The sequence below is a fragment of the Amphiura filiformis genome, chromosome 3, assembly GCF_039555335.1.
Source record: "Amphiura filiformis chromosome 3, Afil_fr2py, whole genome shotgun sequence".
Lineage (NCBI taxonomy): Eukaryota > Metazoa > Echinodermata > Ophiuroidea > Amphilepidida > Amphiuridae > Amphiura > Amphiura filiformis.
The window spans coordinates 55,488,437-55,505,745 of NC_092630.1; the positions used below are offsets into that span (position 1 = coordinate 55,488,437).

General features: G+C 38.2%; 2 protein-coding genes across 2 annotated transcripts; one reads left to right on the forward strand and one right to left on the reverse strand.

The window, feature by feature from the left end:
• Window positions 1-205: 205 nt before the first annotated feature.
• LOC140148776 (putative protein-lysine deacylase ABHD14B) lies at window positions 206-4,806 on the reverse strand. The gene is made up of 3 exons (XM_072170838.1): window positions 4,439-4,806; window positions 2,351-2,580; window positions 206-1,612 (listed from the first exon to the last, which is right to left on the reverse strand). The coding sequence occupies exons 1-3, from the start codon at window positions 4,698-4,700 to the stop codon at window positions 1,427-1,429; spliced, it is 678 nt and encodes a 225-aa protein (XP_072026939.1). The 5' UTR covers window positions 4,701-4,806; the 3' UTR covers window positions 206-1,426.
• Window positions 4,807-5,118: 312 nt separating this feature from the next.
• LOC140148775 (putative protein-lysine deacylase ABHD14B) lies at window positions 5,119-14,506 on the forward strand. The gene is made up of 4 exons (XM_072170837.1): window positions 5,119-5,233; window positions 9,607-10,029; window positions 10,753-10,976; window positions 12,831-14,506. Exons 2-4 carry the CDS (start codon window positions 9,657-9,659, stop codon window positions 13,023-13,025), a joined length of 792 nt encoding a protein of 263 aa, XP_072026938.1. The 5' UTR covers window positions 5,119-5,233; window positions 9,607-9,656; the 3' UTR covers window positions 13,026-14,506.
• The last annotated feature ends 2,803 nt before the right edge of the window (window positions 14,507-17,309 follow it).

Genomic DNA, 17,309 nt, shown 5'->3' on the forward strand with positions numbered 1-17,309 from the left:
GGGCATTTCGTGATCCACAGCCTCATCCCCCACTTTTCTCAAAAAAAGTTGAGATATTCATACCACTGGAAACCTACATAATAATCTTGCAGATGAATTCATTTAGCAAATATATTGAATTACGTTGTTCTGTTACAACACAATGGCCTATGGAGCAGTGTGATACACATAATCATGCATAACTGAAATAAGCTTTTTTCGTGGATATCTACTGAAAATGTCACAAAAAGAGGATGCGAGGATCACAAAATACTCCTTTTAATAATAAGCTAAGGTTCGCACCTAGGTTTCATTATCATTGAGGCATAGGACTTTTATTTTTTCGGAGAAGAGCAGGTAGGGCAACTACTTGATTATATTTCTACATGTTCATACTACATACTCTGAAAATTTTAGAAAATTAGCTTGGGTCATTTTTTTAAAATCACATTTTTGTTCCTAAAATGGGGGTTATAGCGCCATCAACGGGCACTCTCTCCATAGGGCTACATGTAAGGACCAGTTATAAAATGGCCCTAAAATAAAATTGACTTGGTCATTTTTCCTCAAATTTTGCATATGATGTAGATTTAACATCTGGAATGTAATGCAAGTGGTGTCGTTGCTGCCCTTCTAAATTCATTTATAAAATGTCCGCTCCAGACCAAGGTGTTTGACTCGTTATTGTAACAAGCCTAGTGTTAGACTGTTGGTGTTGTCTAGCTGTGGCAACATATTTACTCCACTTAACACTCTTGATTTACACACATTGGTTTGCCTGTGCTATATCCCCTCTTCCCCAGCATTCACAATAAATTTCTACATTTAAAATTGAGCTTTCCTATCCCAAAAGAGATTTGTTACAAGAAAATTATATTCCTATAAAACATTGACTGGTCACAGAGTTTCTTGCCTATTGAGTTCACAAGGTTACCCACTCCTATTTTATATATTACTTATTTATCTTCTGTAAGGGAACAAACCAAAAGTTGTTTTTTTTTCTCGTTTTTTTTTCTTTTTCAAAAGTTTGTTTGTTAGGAAGATGACCTCCTCCCTCTCTCCCTGCAACACAAGAGAGGGAGGGAGATCTTGAAAATCTGTGGTATCTTGAAAATTCCATCCTGAAAGGCAACTTTAATCAAAGTTTTGACTAGTTTTCAGACGTAATCAGACTTGTTGGCTCCTCCCACACCCCCAAGGATTTTCATTTATAAGACATCATCAAACTTTTGGTTTGTTCCATAACCCCAAAAGAGACCAAGAATGTAGGAGCTACCTGAAAGGCCTGTTGGCATAAATATATAGATATTACCTGAATACAAACAATTTAGAATATAATTTAATAGGACACCTTTTTACGGGTCATTATTTCGATCCAACATTTCTTATTGCTTATTCCATGATAAAATCTCAGTTGAGCTCAACCCATGGCTCACCCCAACACTAATTACTGGGGTAGGCTGTTGATAAAGTTCAAAAGCAGTTGATGCCATTGACCAGGGTTATCCATATAAGGATGATGTCCAGCTCCTAGGAACTCTTCAGCGGTATGATTAGGAAGATTCTTCAGATTGGCGACTGCTACACGTCCAGCTTCAGTGTCATTTTCTCCATATGTAATCAATGCATTGGTCTATTCAAAGTAAAAATAGAAAGGAATAAGATTAACAGATCATTTTTGTTTAAACATTCGTTCAGTCAATTGAATGATGGCCAGTTAGCATCATAGCCAGCCTTTTAGTGTGAGTCGGCAAAGCTAAATATTTGTCTTATTTGTCAATTTTTGTCACATTTTTGGTCATTTTAATGTCACTTTACCCTTTGCCACCCCCAATTTCATGACTGTTAATTTCTGTGGGGGAAGTCCACCCCCCTGGCCTGCCCCCTGGCTATGCCACTGTGACCAGTCCACCCCAGAATATATTGAAAACTCCCTTATCTTTCACATCTATTTAAATTTGCCTGCTTCTTTACATTTTTAAAAGACAACAATCCATATAAATAAGTTATTATTTATTCCAAAATCATTTGGCATGGTGGCGCAAGGTGCAGTGTTAAAGACTCTGATAATCTGATTCCTAATCAGTGGTAGCTTGAGACATGGGTTCAAATCCTTGCAGCACCAACGTGTTATGCACTTGGGAAAGGCACTTAACCTCACTTAAAGGGTCTTTTTTGGCTTTCTGGTTGACAAAACCCAGAAATGTGAGGAATGAGCAATTTCGGGGCATTATAGAGCTGAAATTATCAAAATCAAGGGTCTTTCAGGGCTCTGTTTTGGTCTAAATTAAGAGATCTTTGGGAGCCATGCAGTCCAAAAACGGGTCTTTCCTGGGGAGCATATGGCCATTTATGTTCCCCCGATACATACCTGATTTCCTCTATACCTCTCTGCACTATATTTATCTGTTGAATGTGGTGACACAGGCACGTAACCTCTGACCAGCTCTGGGCATTCTATGATAAGGGGTATGGTCAAGTCTCCACTCCTTGAAGGACTAACAATAATGGGATAAGGGATCCCAAGAACCTGGATGAGGGACTTCATGAAGTCAATAGGATCACCAGTGTCCATCTTAACACCACCAGTTTCACCATAACCTGTGATTAGTAAAAATATATAAAGATACTATTGCATTCATATATGAGGCCAAGTAAATTAAACAACATGTACTAGTATATCGAACCCGCCCTCACCAATTTTTGGAGATTTTTTTTTCTATATTGCAGTAAAATGGCCTAGCCAGGGTTATTTCAGAGGGATGGGCAATATGACTTTTAGTGGGGGACTTAAATTGGACAAAAATGTGCAACCTGAAAATCCAAAATACCCTGCGAGCAAACTGAAAATCCAAAATATCCCAAATACCCAGGACCAACAGCTGCATGATTGGATTTTAAAATATTTCCAAATTTACAGATTGAGGTGAATCGGGGCATATTATCATCAGGTTAGAGTTTTCGCCAAGTTGAAATGGAGCAGGGTTCTTTCTTTCGAGTCAGGATCAGGAAAAAAAATGTATCAAGAGTTGAGAGCTAAAAAGTTTTTGTTCCGAATCGGTCAGGTTTGTTCTAAATTTTTCGGGATGGGTTGGGTCAGGTTGGTATTACTCGGAGAATAGAATGCCAGGATTGGACTGGAAAAAATGTTGCATCACAGAGCATTATTTAGTATGCTCCACAGTGCCACAAGGGGGTGGTGGGGTCACCCCCTCCCTTCAATTGGCCATACCGTAAAGCGGGGTGACTTTGGACAGTGGGGTGAATTTGGACACACATATAGGACAGGGTTGCTTGATTTAAATCACAATTTTTTTCAAAAAATCATTGATTTAAATTTAAATCAATGATTTTTTAGAAAAAAATCATTGATTTAAATTGAGCAACCCTGTCCTATAAGCGTGTCCAAAGTCACCCCACTGTCCAAAGTCACCCCGCTTTACGGTACCACTGCGTATTGCTGTATGGAACCAGATATACATCAGACATAGACTTTAAGGTACTAATTTCGAGGAGCATAAACACCAAATTGGTGTCGTATGACCTTTGACATGCATGCATTCTTTTGTCGAGAGTTGACATGGTCTTTCAATTTGTGCCGAGTGTCCTTGGCAGACTTGACTATGCTTCAGTGGTCATGAAAGGATTCAATAGATAACCTCTGCCCCACTAATCCCCAGCTATTGTCTGAAATTGCTCCTCGGAAGATATATCATAACAACTCAGTCCTCAAATGATAGTCATATAACGACCAAAAGATAAATGACTGACTATCATTGAGGACTGAGTTCCGCAGTCTAGATCTGCATAGCTCTGCATGTCCATATGTCTGAAAGTTGTGTAATAATCCTTCATATAAGAAGTACCTGGATAAGATAGGTCATACATAGTTCAGATTCGGAAGAAAGTGATGTGTCGACATTTTAATACTCTTAGCTAAGTCCACGTGTTTTCAGTGCTACTGCCCTCTCCTTTGGAGAATATGCCATTCTAAAGTAGGATACACAGACAGTAGAGTCGGAGTTGTGTGTAGCTATTCAACAGAGAATGAGCTAAGACCATCACTGGGAAGTGAGTTGGTAATTAAAGCTGATAGTTAACTATGTAGAAGTTAACAGGTTTCAATATGGCATGATTCTATAGGCAGGAGAAGTACACTGAGAACTCGTCTTATTAAACATTAAGGCACGGGCCAGGATGATTTGCACATCGATCCTGAATGCCCATCGTTAATAAAGGAGAGGTATCTCGACAGTAGTAACAAAAAGAATGTCTTAACGTCTTTCGATCAAGTCACACGTTTGTCTCTCCAGATCAAGATAACCGGACCCAGATGGATTGTAGGCCCATTCGCGTATCTTTTAACATAAACGTACTTCCCTTCCCCACAGGATAAGAGGACGAATACGAATTCCTACAGTTGTTTACGTCATGTAAAATACTATAATACAAATAATACCTGGCATGTCTATAGCAGCAGTCCTAAATCCACGGTTCGCCATTACATGCATAGTACCATGGTCAAGCCATGTCTGCGAGGAATAGCATCCCGCATGAAGTAACAGTATATTGCCCTGCCTGTCACACTGTGGGATGTTTTCATTGACAACAACACGATGAAATATGCTGCGATTATTTATGATAACTTTGCCATTACTAACAGTAATGTCTTCATTGTTCTTGGAAGTTTGCTTTATTGAATCCCAGCTTTGTAAATCCATTTCACAACCGATTTGATTGAGATGCAGGTGTTTAAATGTTCGATATAAAAGTGATACAACTAAACTACAAGTTCATGAGTTGTTTTGATGCCACACAGTTCTGGGTCATCGTGTCAAGGGCCATGTCAGGGGTTTGTGGTTCCGGGATTTTCCCATAGAGAAGCCTGTTGCCGCATTGCATAATTGAGTCCAATGCAGTGAGGTGGTTTGTTTTTGCACGAATAGTGCAATTGTGGACACGCAAGAACACACAGCCTGACACATTTTTTTTTTCAGTTGGGCCGAAAAAAGAAAGAAAGAACTTTATAAAACAGGCAAAATAAAACGATTTCTGAAGTTGTTTCTGGCAACTGGCAACCCAACTTCGGGGTCAATACATTTTGGGTCAAAGTGTACCAGTTCCAGGTCAGCACTCACATCACTCAGCAGCATGAGCGAAAAACAAACAACGGGAAACTGAAAAATAAAATCGAGAAATGGTTTGTGCGAATACTGTGTCCTATAAAACTGATAAAAGAAGCTAACATTATAAGGTGACAATCAGATTTTTGTATACAATGGCATGCATAAATTCCGTAACGTTTTTTTAATTTTATTTTTAGTAAGCTTACCTTTTTTAAAACATGTTAAAACAAGTATGTTACTATTTCTTGCCAGCAAGACTTCAGTCTTTATCATAAACATTTAGGGATTCAATCATGTTTCACCGTTGTTCATCTCGCGTCTGGCGCGTCTGCGTGATTTACTCTGGTCGGGTCAAAGTCCCGGGTCAAAGTAAACCATGCAGACGATGCGAACGATTAACGGTGAATCATGATTGAATCCCTTTCAACAACGTCGAAAACAAGCTAAAGTAAAGATTGTATAATTCACATGATTATTTCATGAGCAATGTCAGGCAGCCTTACAAAAAGATTGGTGATTTGATATCAGCAATAAAACTGAATAAAACAGCAATCTTTATCTGATACTTCCAAAAGACTGAATTCAACTTGTAAGCGTGATACGCGCACAGAATCAGATTCCAAACGCTGGCATTCGTGTATACGCTTACTGTAAAAGTGTGGATTCATCACGGATTAACAATGGTTGGCTCCTGTACAAAAGTATAGGAAGAGTTGTTGAAAATGACATCTATGCACCTGAAGTCTTGCAGTGGTACATGTACATATGTAGAGATGCACTGTACGTTTAAGAAATCCAAACTTCAAGCATCAAGAAATATGCCTTGCATTTGTCAGTTTTACCTCAGAGATGTTACAGACACTCTACACAGTCTGACAGTGCAGAAACATCACAAGGAGAATGCTGCTCAATATGATAAATCCAAATCGTGAAAATTAAGAAATTTTGCAGAGCAATATTTTGACTACTTTTGAACTAAGTAAATTACTCCCATGAAGATTGCAGGTTTTGCCAACTCAGGGAATGTTGAACCCATCCACTACATGGACAAATTGAACCGTACCATAATTCAATTGTGCCAGACTAACCCAGGAGCTGCGATTTGGATATCTGGTGATATTAATCTTCCAGACATTGACTGGAGCACCGGCATCATCATCTCGCATCAGTACAGAATCTCAATAAATGAGTCCTTCCTCAAAGTTATGGATCGTGCAGGACTCGACCAGTTGATCGATTTCCCAACACGAGGCGATAATATCCTGGACGTTATAGTGACTAATAGACCCTCCCTGGTTAACAGATGCTCGGGTCTACCAGGCCTAAGCGACCATGATGTCATCTATATATGGATGTTAATGTAAGGGCTCACAGAAGAAAGCCAGTTCGCCGCAAGATCCTGTTGTGGAAAAGAGCAGACCTTGACGCCATACGTGACAGAATCAAGAAATGGGCCAGTCATTTCACGTCTGAGTTTACTACTTCCACCCCAGTAAAGGAACTAGCCAATGCCATTCAACACGAGTTGGAACGAGTCATAGAGGACTGTGTGCCTTCGAAATTTAGCTCAACCAGGCCCAACCAACCTTGGTTTAACTCCAGCACTAAGCGGGCCACCAGACGCAAGGCGCGAGCCTATCGTAAAGCTCGTAAAACCAACAAGGAGAGGGATTGGCTTCGATTCAAACATCTAAAGAAAGAATCCCAGAAGACATGCCGAAGGTCATACAACAAGTACATCTATGACATAGTGCACAGTGACCCTAGTTATTAAGTCGAAGAGATGGGACCAGATGGGTGTTGCTCCACTGAAGGAAGGTGGGTTCCTACACTCTGACCCCAAGACCAAAGCTGCTATACTCAACCGGCAGTTTACATCTGTGTTTTCTGTTGACGATGGCTCTTCTGTACCTGATCTTGATCACAAACAACATCCCTCCATGGACAGCATCACTGTAGACCGGAATGGAGTTACCAAGCTGCTCAGAAACCTGAAGCCCTTCTCAGCATCTGGACCCGATGGTATACCAACTAAGCTACTAAAAGAAACAGCAGAAGAAATCTCTCCTGTAGTGACTCTTCTATTTCAAGCTTCCATCGATCAAGGCAAGGTTCCATCCCAGTGGAAGAAAGCGCAGATTGTTCCGATCTTCAAGAAGGGCAGCCGTTCTGATGCAGCCAACTACCGCCAATCTCCCTCACTTCAGTCTTATGCAAGCTATGTGAGCATATCGTGCACTGTGCCGTTATTCGTCATCTCAACACATGTAAGATTCTATCTGACGACAACACGGATTTCGCCAACGAAGATCTTGCGAGACCCAGCTCATTGTCACCTTGGATGACCTGGCCAAAGGATTGGATAACAAATCCCAGACTGACGTGATTCTCCTAGACTACGAGAAGGCATTCGACAAGGTTTCACATCGTCACCTACTGAAGAAAGTGGAACACTACGGCGTCCATGGTAGTTCTCTCAACTGGATCAGAGACTTTCTTTCCAGCAGATCCCGATCAGTCGTAGTTGATGGCAGCAAGAGCCCTGAAGCACCTGTGACATCTGGTGTCCCTCAGGGCAGTGTGTTAGGACCCCTGTTGTTTGTTATCTACATCAACGATCTTCCTGATTGTGTCTCTGACTCCACAACAAGACTGTTCGCCGATGATAGCCTCATCTACCGAAACATCACATCTCCAGAGGACTCAGCTGCTCTTCAACATGACCTTGACGCTCTCCAGAAGTGGGAATCTGACTGGCTAATGAGCTTCAACGAAACAAAGTGCCAAGTATTGCAGGTGACCAACAAACGCAAGCCCACTCCAGCGTCCTATTCCAACCAAGGAGGCAAATTCAACCAAGGCTTTCCTGTCACGCAACATCAGCCAATGCAGTCAGAAAGTTAAGGAAGCAGCCTACACAACCTTCATCAGACCCACTGTGGAGTATGCAGCATCAGCTTGGGATACCCACACACAGCGTAATACAAAGAAGCTCGAACAGGTGCAACAAAATTCTGCCCGTTTTGTCACAGGAATCTACGACAGAAGAAGTAGCGTCACCTCAATGCTCCGCAACCTGAACTGGACATCTCTCCAGGACCGACGCCTTTGCAGTCACCTACTGATGATGTACAAGATCAGATTTGACCTGGTTGATATCACATGGAACCAATACCTCATCCATCATCGTTCATCGACCAGAGGCCATTCATCCAGGTTCTTGCAACCCCACACCAACTCTTCAGTGTTTGCTAATTCATTTTTCCCACACACCATCCGGGATTGGAACAAGCTCCCAGTAGATCCAGCAAACTACCAATCTCTCGACAGCTTTAAGACCATGTTGAGGGATTCTCCACTGAAGTAGTCTCATCACCAGCCTAGTTTTTACTCGCACATCTGTATATATTTTGCACCTGTCTTCAGTTTCATGCTACGTTTATTGTTCCGGCCCATGCACACCACGCAGTGCGCCTGTTCTCACTCATGTGAGCATTGCACTTTTAAGGAAGGAAGGAAGGAAAAGATGAGATCAATGTAGATCAATTATCTCAACTTTGTTGTATGAGTATAGTACAATGGGATTAAAATCATCCATGCTTGCCCAAACTGTCCTTGAGAGAGTTCCTCAGCTACATCCTTGGAGCCCAAAATGAGCCAATAAATAGATGTCAATAGGAGGCCGGTCGAGTGCAGATCCGTCGGAACACGCTTTTCAATACGGAATAAATGCTAACCTCATCGTGACATCATCCAAGCAGCAAAGTTCATTTCCCATTGAAAAAGCGTTATCCGACAGATCAGCAGTCAACTATTTTGATAGTGTGCCGTGTAACTTCCTAATAATGTCCTAATGATAAATGAAGATACTGAGTTAACAGTTACTGAAACTACATTGAACATAATTATATTGAGTATAAAAATTGTGTGTTTAGCCCAATATTGCATATTTAGGCAGTAAAAATTTAGAATGTGAATCACCCAACTGAGAGGAAAAGCACTTGACTTATAAAACTTACCGTATTTATAAACCTATTTGGGATAGTTTTTAACTAGGTTTAACATTCACAAAGGTCAAGCTGTATTTTATGTGGACCATAACTGCAATATGTAGGGAAAGAATCTACAAGAATTTTATGCACACAAACATTTTCCGATGTATAAAAATCTCAACCTTTTTTTTAGAAAAGTGGGGGAATGAGGCTGTGGATCACAAAATGTCTCTTTTAAAATGTAATAGCTTTTATTATCATCCTGTGTCCATTCCAAGTTGGGATGAAAAACGACATGATGTTTTGATAGAAAAACTAATGAATAAACACATCAAGCAACTGTGCCAGGGTGAAGCATATATACATTGTATATGCATAATACTATAGGCCACCTCATTTCTTCATCAAGTGCTATATTTTGTTAAAGTTTTTGAAAATGCTCCAAGTCTACAATAACACATTATAATGTTGTAATTTTTTCCATTGATATCAACATATTTTGTATGCAGATTTTTGGTGCCAGGAGTTGAACTGCTCAATGCAGATGCCAAGGTCTTGAATGGCCAATGCCATACCACCCAAGCGGTCCAATAAGTGTATCATCTACACGTTGGTTCTCTTCCTGCTCGTCTTCTTCACCTATGCCTACTATATACATAGCCGTTACCCACAAGTCAACATGGCCCTGTGGCGGGATATGGTTACAAATGCCAAGAAGGACATGGCCCTGAAACTAACTGAAGGTTTCGTATACAGTGAAGGCTTAGCTGTGTATAGAAGAGAAGTGTCTGATAGTGGCATCGGAGACCAGATTTTTGGTACTTTCCTATTCTTGCATGGAGCAAGTTTTTCATCCAAAACATGGTTGGATCTAGGAACATTGCATTATATGGCTAGCTTGGGATATAGAGCTGTGGCTGTGGATTTACCTGGTGAGTGAGTGTTAATTGTATGACATGACATGTTTACAAAAAATGTATTGTAGAAAGCAGTGATACATGTAGATCATGGCAAAAGGAGACCTATCTTTGACACCATGATGATGATGAGGAGGAGCAGGAGGAGGAGGAAGAGTCTTTCAAAGTGTCACAAATGTGGACCAGTCGAACAAAGGAGATGTTGGCTTATTTTGAGCATTGAGTGACTTTAAGGAGGAATTACTGTGAAGTATTATTTGTGAAAGAATCTAATTTTGTTCCAACTTTGTTTCTTAAGCTCAGAATTTAATTCCAAATCAGTTTCCTGAAACCCTGCTGATGAAAATGGATGTTTCACACAAGATGATTTTGTACCTTCCTTATACAGTACAATTTATGGTTATTATTGTCTTATGTTAATTTTCAAATTCAGAATTAATTTAAATACTTCATCATCATCATCATCGTTATCGTCACCGTCACCATAATCATAATCATCATCATCATCACCATCACCATCATCATCATCATCATCACCATCATCATCATCATCATCATCATCATCATCATCATCATCACCATCATCATCATTGTCATCGCCATCATCATTATCATTTTTATTATTATTATTGTTGTTGTTGTTGTTGTTGTTGTTGTTGTTGTTGTTGTTGTTGTTGTTGTTATTGTTGTTGTCATCATAATCACATATTATTATTATTATTATTATTATTTATGCAGGATATGGCAACACATCTCCGCACACAATTGATGATAATGTCTCATTCATGATAGGCCTGTTTCATGCCCTGCATATAAAGAAAGCCATGGTTGTTAGTCCCTCAATGAGTGGGGAATATTCTATTCCTCTTCTTCGCTATAACCCAGAGTTATTTGATGGCTTTGTAGCGGTATCACCTGTCAACACAGAGAGTCTCAGTCCAGATGAATATAAGTCTATTCAGGTAAGTGAGAAGAGGGCACCTAGCAGCGTCTTAGCTAGCCACCTGTCTGGTCGTCATTTTAGACGAGAGTTTTCTCCTGGGACGGGAAAAATCAATGCCTTTGACAGATGCTACATTATTATTGTAGGTGTTTAGAAAGTCTATTGACATTTTCAGTAGATCAGGTTTGCAAACCAAGGCTATAGCAGCACATATTTGAACTCTTTGAACCCCTGATGGGCTGTAGAAGTCTGGTAAATGTTTTGAAGATCAAATTGGGACAGGCAAATTTATTCAAATGACGGGCAAGTCTGAATTCCTAGCTAAGACCCTAGCACCTAGGTTTCATTATCATTGAGGTACAGGACTTTTTATTTTTTCAGAGAAGAGCAGGTACCAGGGGGGGGGGACAATCGAATATGAAAGTGACGTACCTGTGCCCACCAGCGTATGAAGCTAGGGGTCTATCTGTGTAGAAATTTTCAGAAAAGAGGGGGTCATTCGTTGTTGGCAATGTCTAAAATGGGGTGACTTTGTATGGGAGTACCCAAAATTTCACATCATTAACAATCAAAAATAGCATTTTGCCCAATTTTACAGTACAAAATAGACTAAACTCTTTTTTTTATTTAAAAAGAGTGCTTCGGGCGCTGAAATTTCAATTTTGAGGACTAATTGTTGGAATGCCTCCCCCCGGGCAGGTACATACTGTGTCTCATCTCAAGTTGAGAGTAATACCATATTGGATTTTGTGGTTGCAGACTCGCATCAGTACATTTACGTGATTGAGTCACTAGCGTACTGACAAATCGCCCTTGCTTGTGTTGAATACACCCCGCAGGATTAGGTTAGCATGTGTGATTTAAATCTGCCACTACTAAATCCAATATGGCTTTATTTATCAACTTGAGATGAGCCAGACTAAACTTCTAAAGGGCAACTACTTGATTATATTTGTACATGTTCATGCTACATACTCTGAAACTTTCAGAAAAAAACATGGTCAATGTTCACACTCTCCATGCATAGAACTACATGTAAAGACAAACGGCCCTAACATAAAAACACCAGATTCTTTTTTCCCTAGATTTTGTATTTAATTTGTAGATCTAACATCTGGAATGTAATGAAAGTGGTGTCTTAGATCTGCTCTTATAAATTTGCTTATAAAATCTGGCCAAGGTGAGAGCTGCATAAATAATAACATAAAAAATCATAGACGCATCACAAAGAGTATTTACCCCTTATTATACAATAATAACTCAAAATCTGTGTATCAACTTTTCAAAATTGATATAACAAAGCGATAAACCCAATTATGTTGATTTGTCTTAATCAAAATTTGTCATGTGGTGACCCTTTGAATCAAAACGATGCAGATTCAAAAGTTTCACTTAGGGCTCATTGAAATACCCTACCACCTTTTCACACAGAAAGAAGGCAGGATTCCCCTCGCTAAGCGGGCGCCTCAGGAAAGTGATACACCCTGCCCAGGCTTTTAACAAAAGAAGGCTAGCAAAGGAAAGCTGCAGGATGGCGCACACCTTCCTGTGTAAGGGAATTTCAATATGAGCCCTTAAAAAAATGGTACTTTGGAAACATTTATACATAGGGGAATGAAAAAGGTGTTCTGCGAGTGGATGAACCTTTCAAATTAGAGTCATTTGATACTTTTTTTGTTTTTCACATGTCAGAAATTACCCTAAAAATCACCAAACTTTGTAAAATTTAACACATTTTTCACACTTCAGGCTTCACTGATGTTTTTAGAGCAAAAATCAGTCCCCTTTTGCCATAAAATGCCTGTACATGTGGGTATTTTTTGGTCAAACCTAACCTCAAGTCTTATTTGATATTTTATACTTACTCCCTTAGGTCACTACAATGATCTTATATGGCAAGAATGACAAGGGAATCATCGGTAAGACAGCTTTAAAAAATCTAAAGGATCTTCCTAACCATGAGATTCACAAGTTATCTGATGCTAGGCATGCATGCTACATGAACAATCCCAAAGATTTCCACCATCAGCTGGTATTCTTTGCTAAGAGAATGTACGGCATCGGTTAGAAGTAATAAGCTGATGGCATTGCAAATTAGCAATGCATTGTGGGACAGTTTTGATATAGTTGAACTCTGACCTATATGGAAAAATTGCTTTAATTATGAATTATACCATTACCAGACCTTTTCAAATCGAAGTTTTCCTAGAAAGACAGTTGTTTGTTGATGATTGATTTGAAAATGTCTTGTAATATGTTATTAAAAATATTTTAAATACCGTACTTAATTTGTGATACTGAAATACTTTTTTGTAAAACATTTTAAAACAATATTTTATAAACATAAAATAATTTTCCAGATAGGTCAGAGTTCAGCCAAGATTAGCATAAACTATCCCATAATGCAATAGGAACTTGTAATGCTGAATATAAACTATGCAGGGGAAGATTGTTCATTGGATCTTTCAATGTGACAAAGACATCCAACTTTCCTGAAGTCAGGCTGGAACTGATCTGCTTGCATTCAAAACTGCTGGCCATGTGGTAAAAGGTAAAATAACAGGGTTTGAACCGGGCTTTACTTTGAGACGGATTTTGTGTGAACCAGGAGCTACTTGACACCAACCAAGTGTTTACACACTGGCTTGCAAATATAAAATATTGAGACTTGTTTGCTAGAAGACAGTTTCAGGATGAATAATAAGTATCTCATGGTCATTTTATATAAGTGGCTAATCAGAAGCTATTTCAAGGTAACCTGTGGGCAATAAAGAGAAAGTAGCAATAACATTAATACAAGCTGTATCAAAATGATTGGTACTCGTCAGTTTTCAATGGTATTGGATGAGTCTGACACATCAAAATTCAACATATGATGTAGATTAATGTGTACAATGTAGATTAATTGTATAACAAGTCATAAACTATACATTCTGGACATTTCATGAGTATCAAATGCTGCATTTTGAAATGGCAAACTTTTCAATAAATATTGAAAAATCATTAAAAATTGATGGGTACCAATCATTTTGATACACCCTGTAAAGAATATACATATTCAGTATCGAAATTACGTAATGTTACTATGTCAATAGAATCACGCTCTTGAGCATAAGGCATAAGTGTAGATCCCGGGGGATGGGGGTGGGGATAAATCACCCAATATTTTGCCGGGGGAATGGTCCATACAATCACCTCCCCCCCCCCCAATGTTGATGCCTGTATGTTGGTTTTTGACCAAATTAACCTCACATTTGGCCATTTTAGCACCAAAAGTGCAAATGTATCTGCGCTTCGCACAAATTTGTTCAACTTTTACACCATATTTCATCAATTTCCCTTCAATATGGCAAAATTTTGTGCGTGTTTCGCGCCCATTTGTACCATTAACTAATTCTGTTGTTAAAAAGTGCTTGATTCACTATACTTTCCAACCCCATCCCCATATTTGTCAAAAAGAAATCTACGCCACTGCTCTTGAGTAATGAACCATGATCAAAACGATCACCACACAAAGTATATGGCACTTGAAGGCATACCAAAATAGTGTGATGACATTTCTTATTTTTATATGCTCTCTCTTAAAAGGGCATTTCGTGATCCACAGCCTCATCCTCCACTTTTCTCAAAAAAAGTTTTTTATACCACTGGAAACCTCTGGCTACATAATGTTTAATGTACAAAAATTTGAATGTATACCAGAATGAAATTACAACACATTGTCTATGGAGCAGTGTAATGCACATAATTATGCATAACTCCCAAACGCAAAATCGGAAGCAACTGAAATTTTGGGAATAAGCTTTTTTGTGGATATCTACTGAAAAATGTCATAAACAGAGGATGCTAGGATCACAAAATACTCCTTTAATTGATTTTATTTGATAAATGAGAATGATCTTTGATCTTGTAACCCAAATCATTGGACCAATTTATGGATATTTTGATTTTGATATAATATACTGTAAAATACTTTAATTTCAAGGCAACTTAATTTGGCAAATTGGCAAAAATTCATCTTTTTATAGCAATTAATAATTAAATTCACAAATATGTTTCCTCTAGTCTTGCTATGTTAAACCATTATAAATGAGCTATTATTTAGCGGCAATTTAATTAAGCGATTGAAGGCGCTAGCGAAGTTAGCGAAATTAAATTGCTAGCAAAATTAAGTTGTTTTACAGTATACATCATACATGTACATGTTTATTATTGTGATTGAATTTGTCTTGTCTGTTTTCTTCATATTATATTCTTTTTAAATAGAGTGCTCTTGAATATAAACAGCACAATCATGATCAATTTATTCCATTGTGTGTGTAGTATATGGCTGTCATCATAAAACCTTTGGTGTGACATGCTGTAAGGTAAATTAATATAGCCTAATCATGACCAATCCAAATTATGCAAATTTCTGTTCATATTATTGCATTGCTTACTTTAGGTGTAAATGATTTTTTTCTTAGAAATGAAATTAAGGGTGCACAACCATATAATACTATTTGGTAGTGTGAAATTATAAATGAGTTTGGACTGTGCTATAACATGCAGCTGTGTACTCTAAGATGCAGCTCTTAATAGCATTAGGTAAAAAAATAAGATATTTTCTAAATTATTAATGATCAAGTCTTTCTAATAAGAAGTGTGTACTTTATATGAAACTATCAAATTTTATGATAGAAAGTAGATGCTTAATTTATATACTCTTTTTTATTATTGTAAATGTCATATAATAATGTATGTACAAATTTAAAATATCTGATTGGGGATGTAACAATATCGTAATCCTGGCAAAGGAAATGAGTTTAATGTCAAATATATTCAATTCCAAGCTTTTTACATCAGTTACTAGCATTTCAAAAATGCTAAATTTGTCTGCATTACTCAAAAGAAAATGGTTTAAGGGGTATTTCTCCCAATTTATCAACCATTTTAAAGCAACTTTGGACAACTTTAAAGACTTTTTGGTTCTTGCCGGATCTCTGAAAGTCCATTTAATGTTGCAAAACCACTACATACATGTGACATTAAATTGCAGCCTAACACCAAATATAGTTAGTAAGCAAAGTGTTGAAATTGTGGTATTTGGCTGGCAGAATTAGGGCATTTCTCTTATTTTGTGATTTTATTACCAGGTTTATTAGATGCTTAAGGGTATTTCATACACTCTTAGAGAGTGAGAACCAATCAGAGCAATAGTTAGTAAATTACTAACCGTGCATAAATGTTGTATAATTGCATGGGCGCAAGCATGCCGCGTAGTACACACAGTGCTTTCGGGCGTGTTCATTTTTTTGCGGGTGGATGCACTTCTATATATTTGCTTTGTGACAATTTTGTTATAAATATAGCAAAAATCATGGGATTTTTTTCTCGTATATGAAATATGTTAATAAATGCACTCCCCCCTTCGGGGCTTGTGCATTAGACGCATCAACATCTCAGTATGCGTGCATTATTTTGTACAATTTCACTCCCAACAAGTGATACTCATGTATTAACCTATAAACGATGTATTTTTGGTCGAAGCAGCAAAAAAAAAAGTAGTTCACAGCATCTTGCGAATGGTAGTGAGCTTTAGCAAAAATTGCATTGCTCAATTCATAGCGAGTGTGTAGAAGAATTCAAATATCACAGATATGCTCTTATAGTTTCTGTGGTTCTTGAGTTATGTTGTAAAGAGGACTGAAACAACAACACTTTTGTAAAACGTACATAACTAATTAACAACAATAAATTAAGCAAGTTTTCAAAGTACACAATTTGTTGAATGAACGTTTGCAAAACACCAAAGTGTTATTTTTCAATAATATATTGATTTAGATAATGAAAATCAATTTTTTGGCTGCTTCGACCAACAGTACCTCATATACCCTTAAAAGAAAACCTTTGTAGAGATTTGTAACAGTCAACTAAGAGCCAGTCCTATAATGCTTTCTCTCTCAGGCTCTCTTGCTCTCTCTCTCTCTCTCTCTCTTCTGGTTTGCATCAGTACTTGATTGTGTATTTTAAATGTACATGTACCAAAGAATTTATGAAGTATAACTTCATATTAATTGAGGCCTGGTTGAGTATAATATTACTTGCATGTATTTACTGTAAATGTGTGATTTTCTATTTTCATATTTTCTATTGCTGTGTTTTCTATTATCATACTCTTAGCAGAGTACAGTCAGCACTATAAATAACGTAGCAGTGCAGGCGGCGGATGACATGATCGAGCCGGCAACTTGTGAAACCGCCCGGCCGTATGGCATTTTCCAATATACTCGGTTAGTTTTGTGGGGTTCATTATCAAACCCCAACGGTTTTAGCTTGTATTTATATTATTTATCAACATAGGCCTATTTGT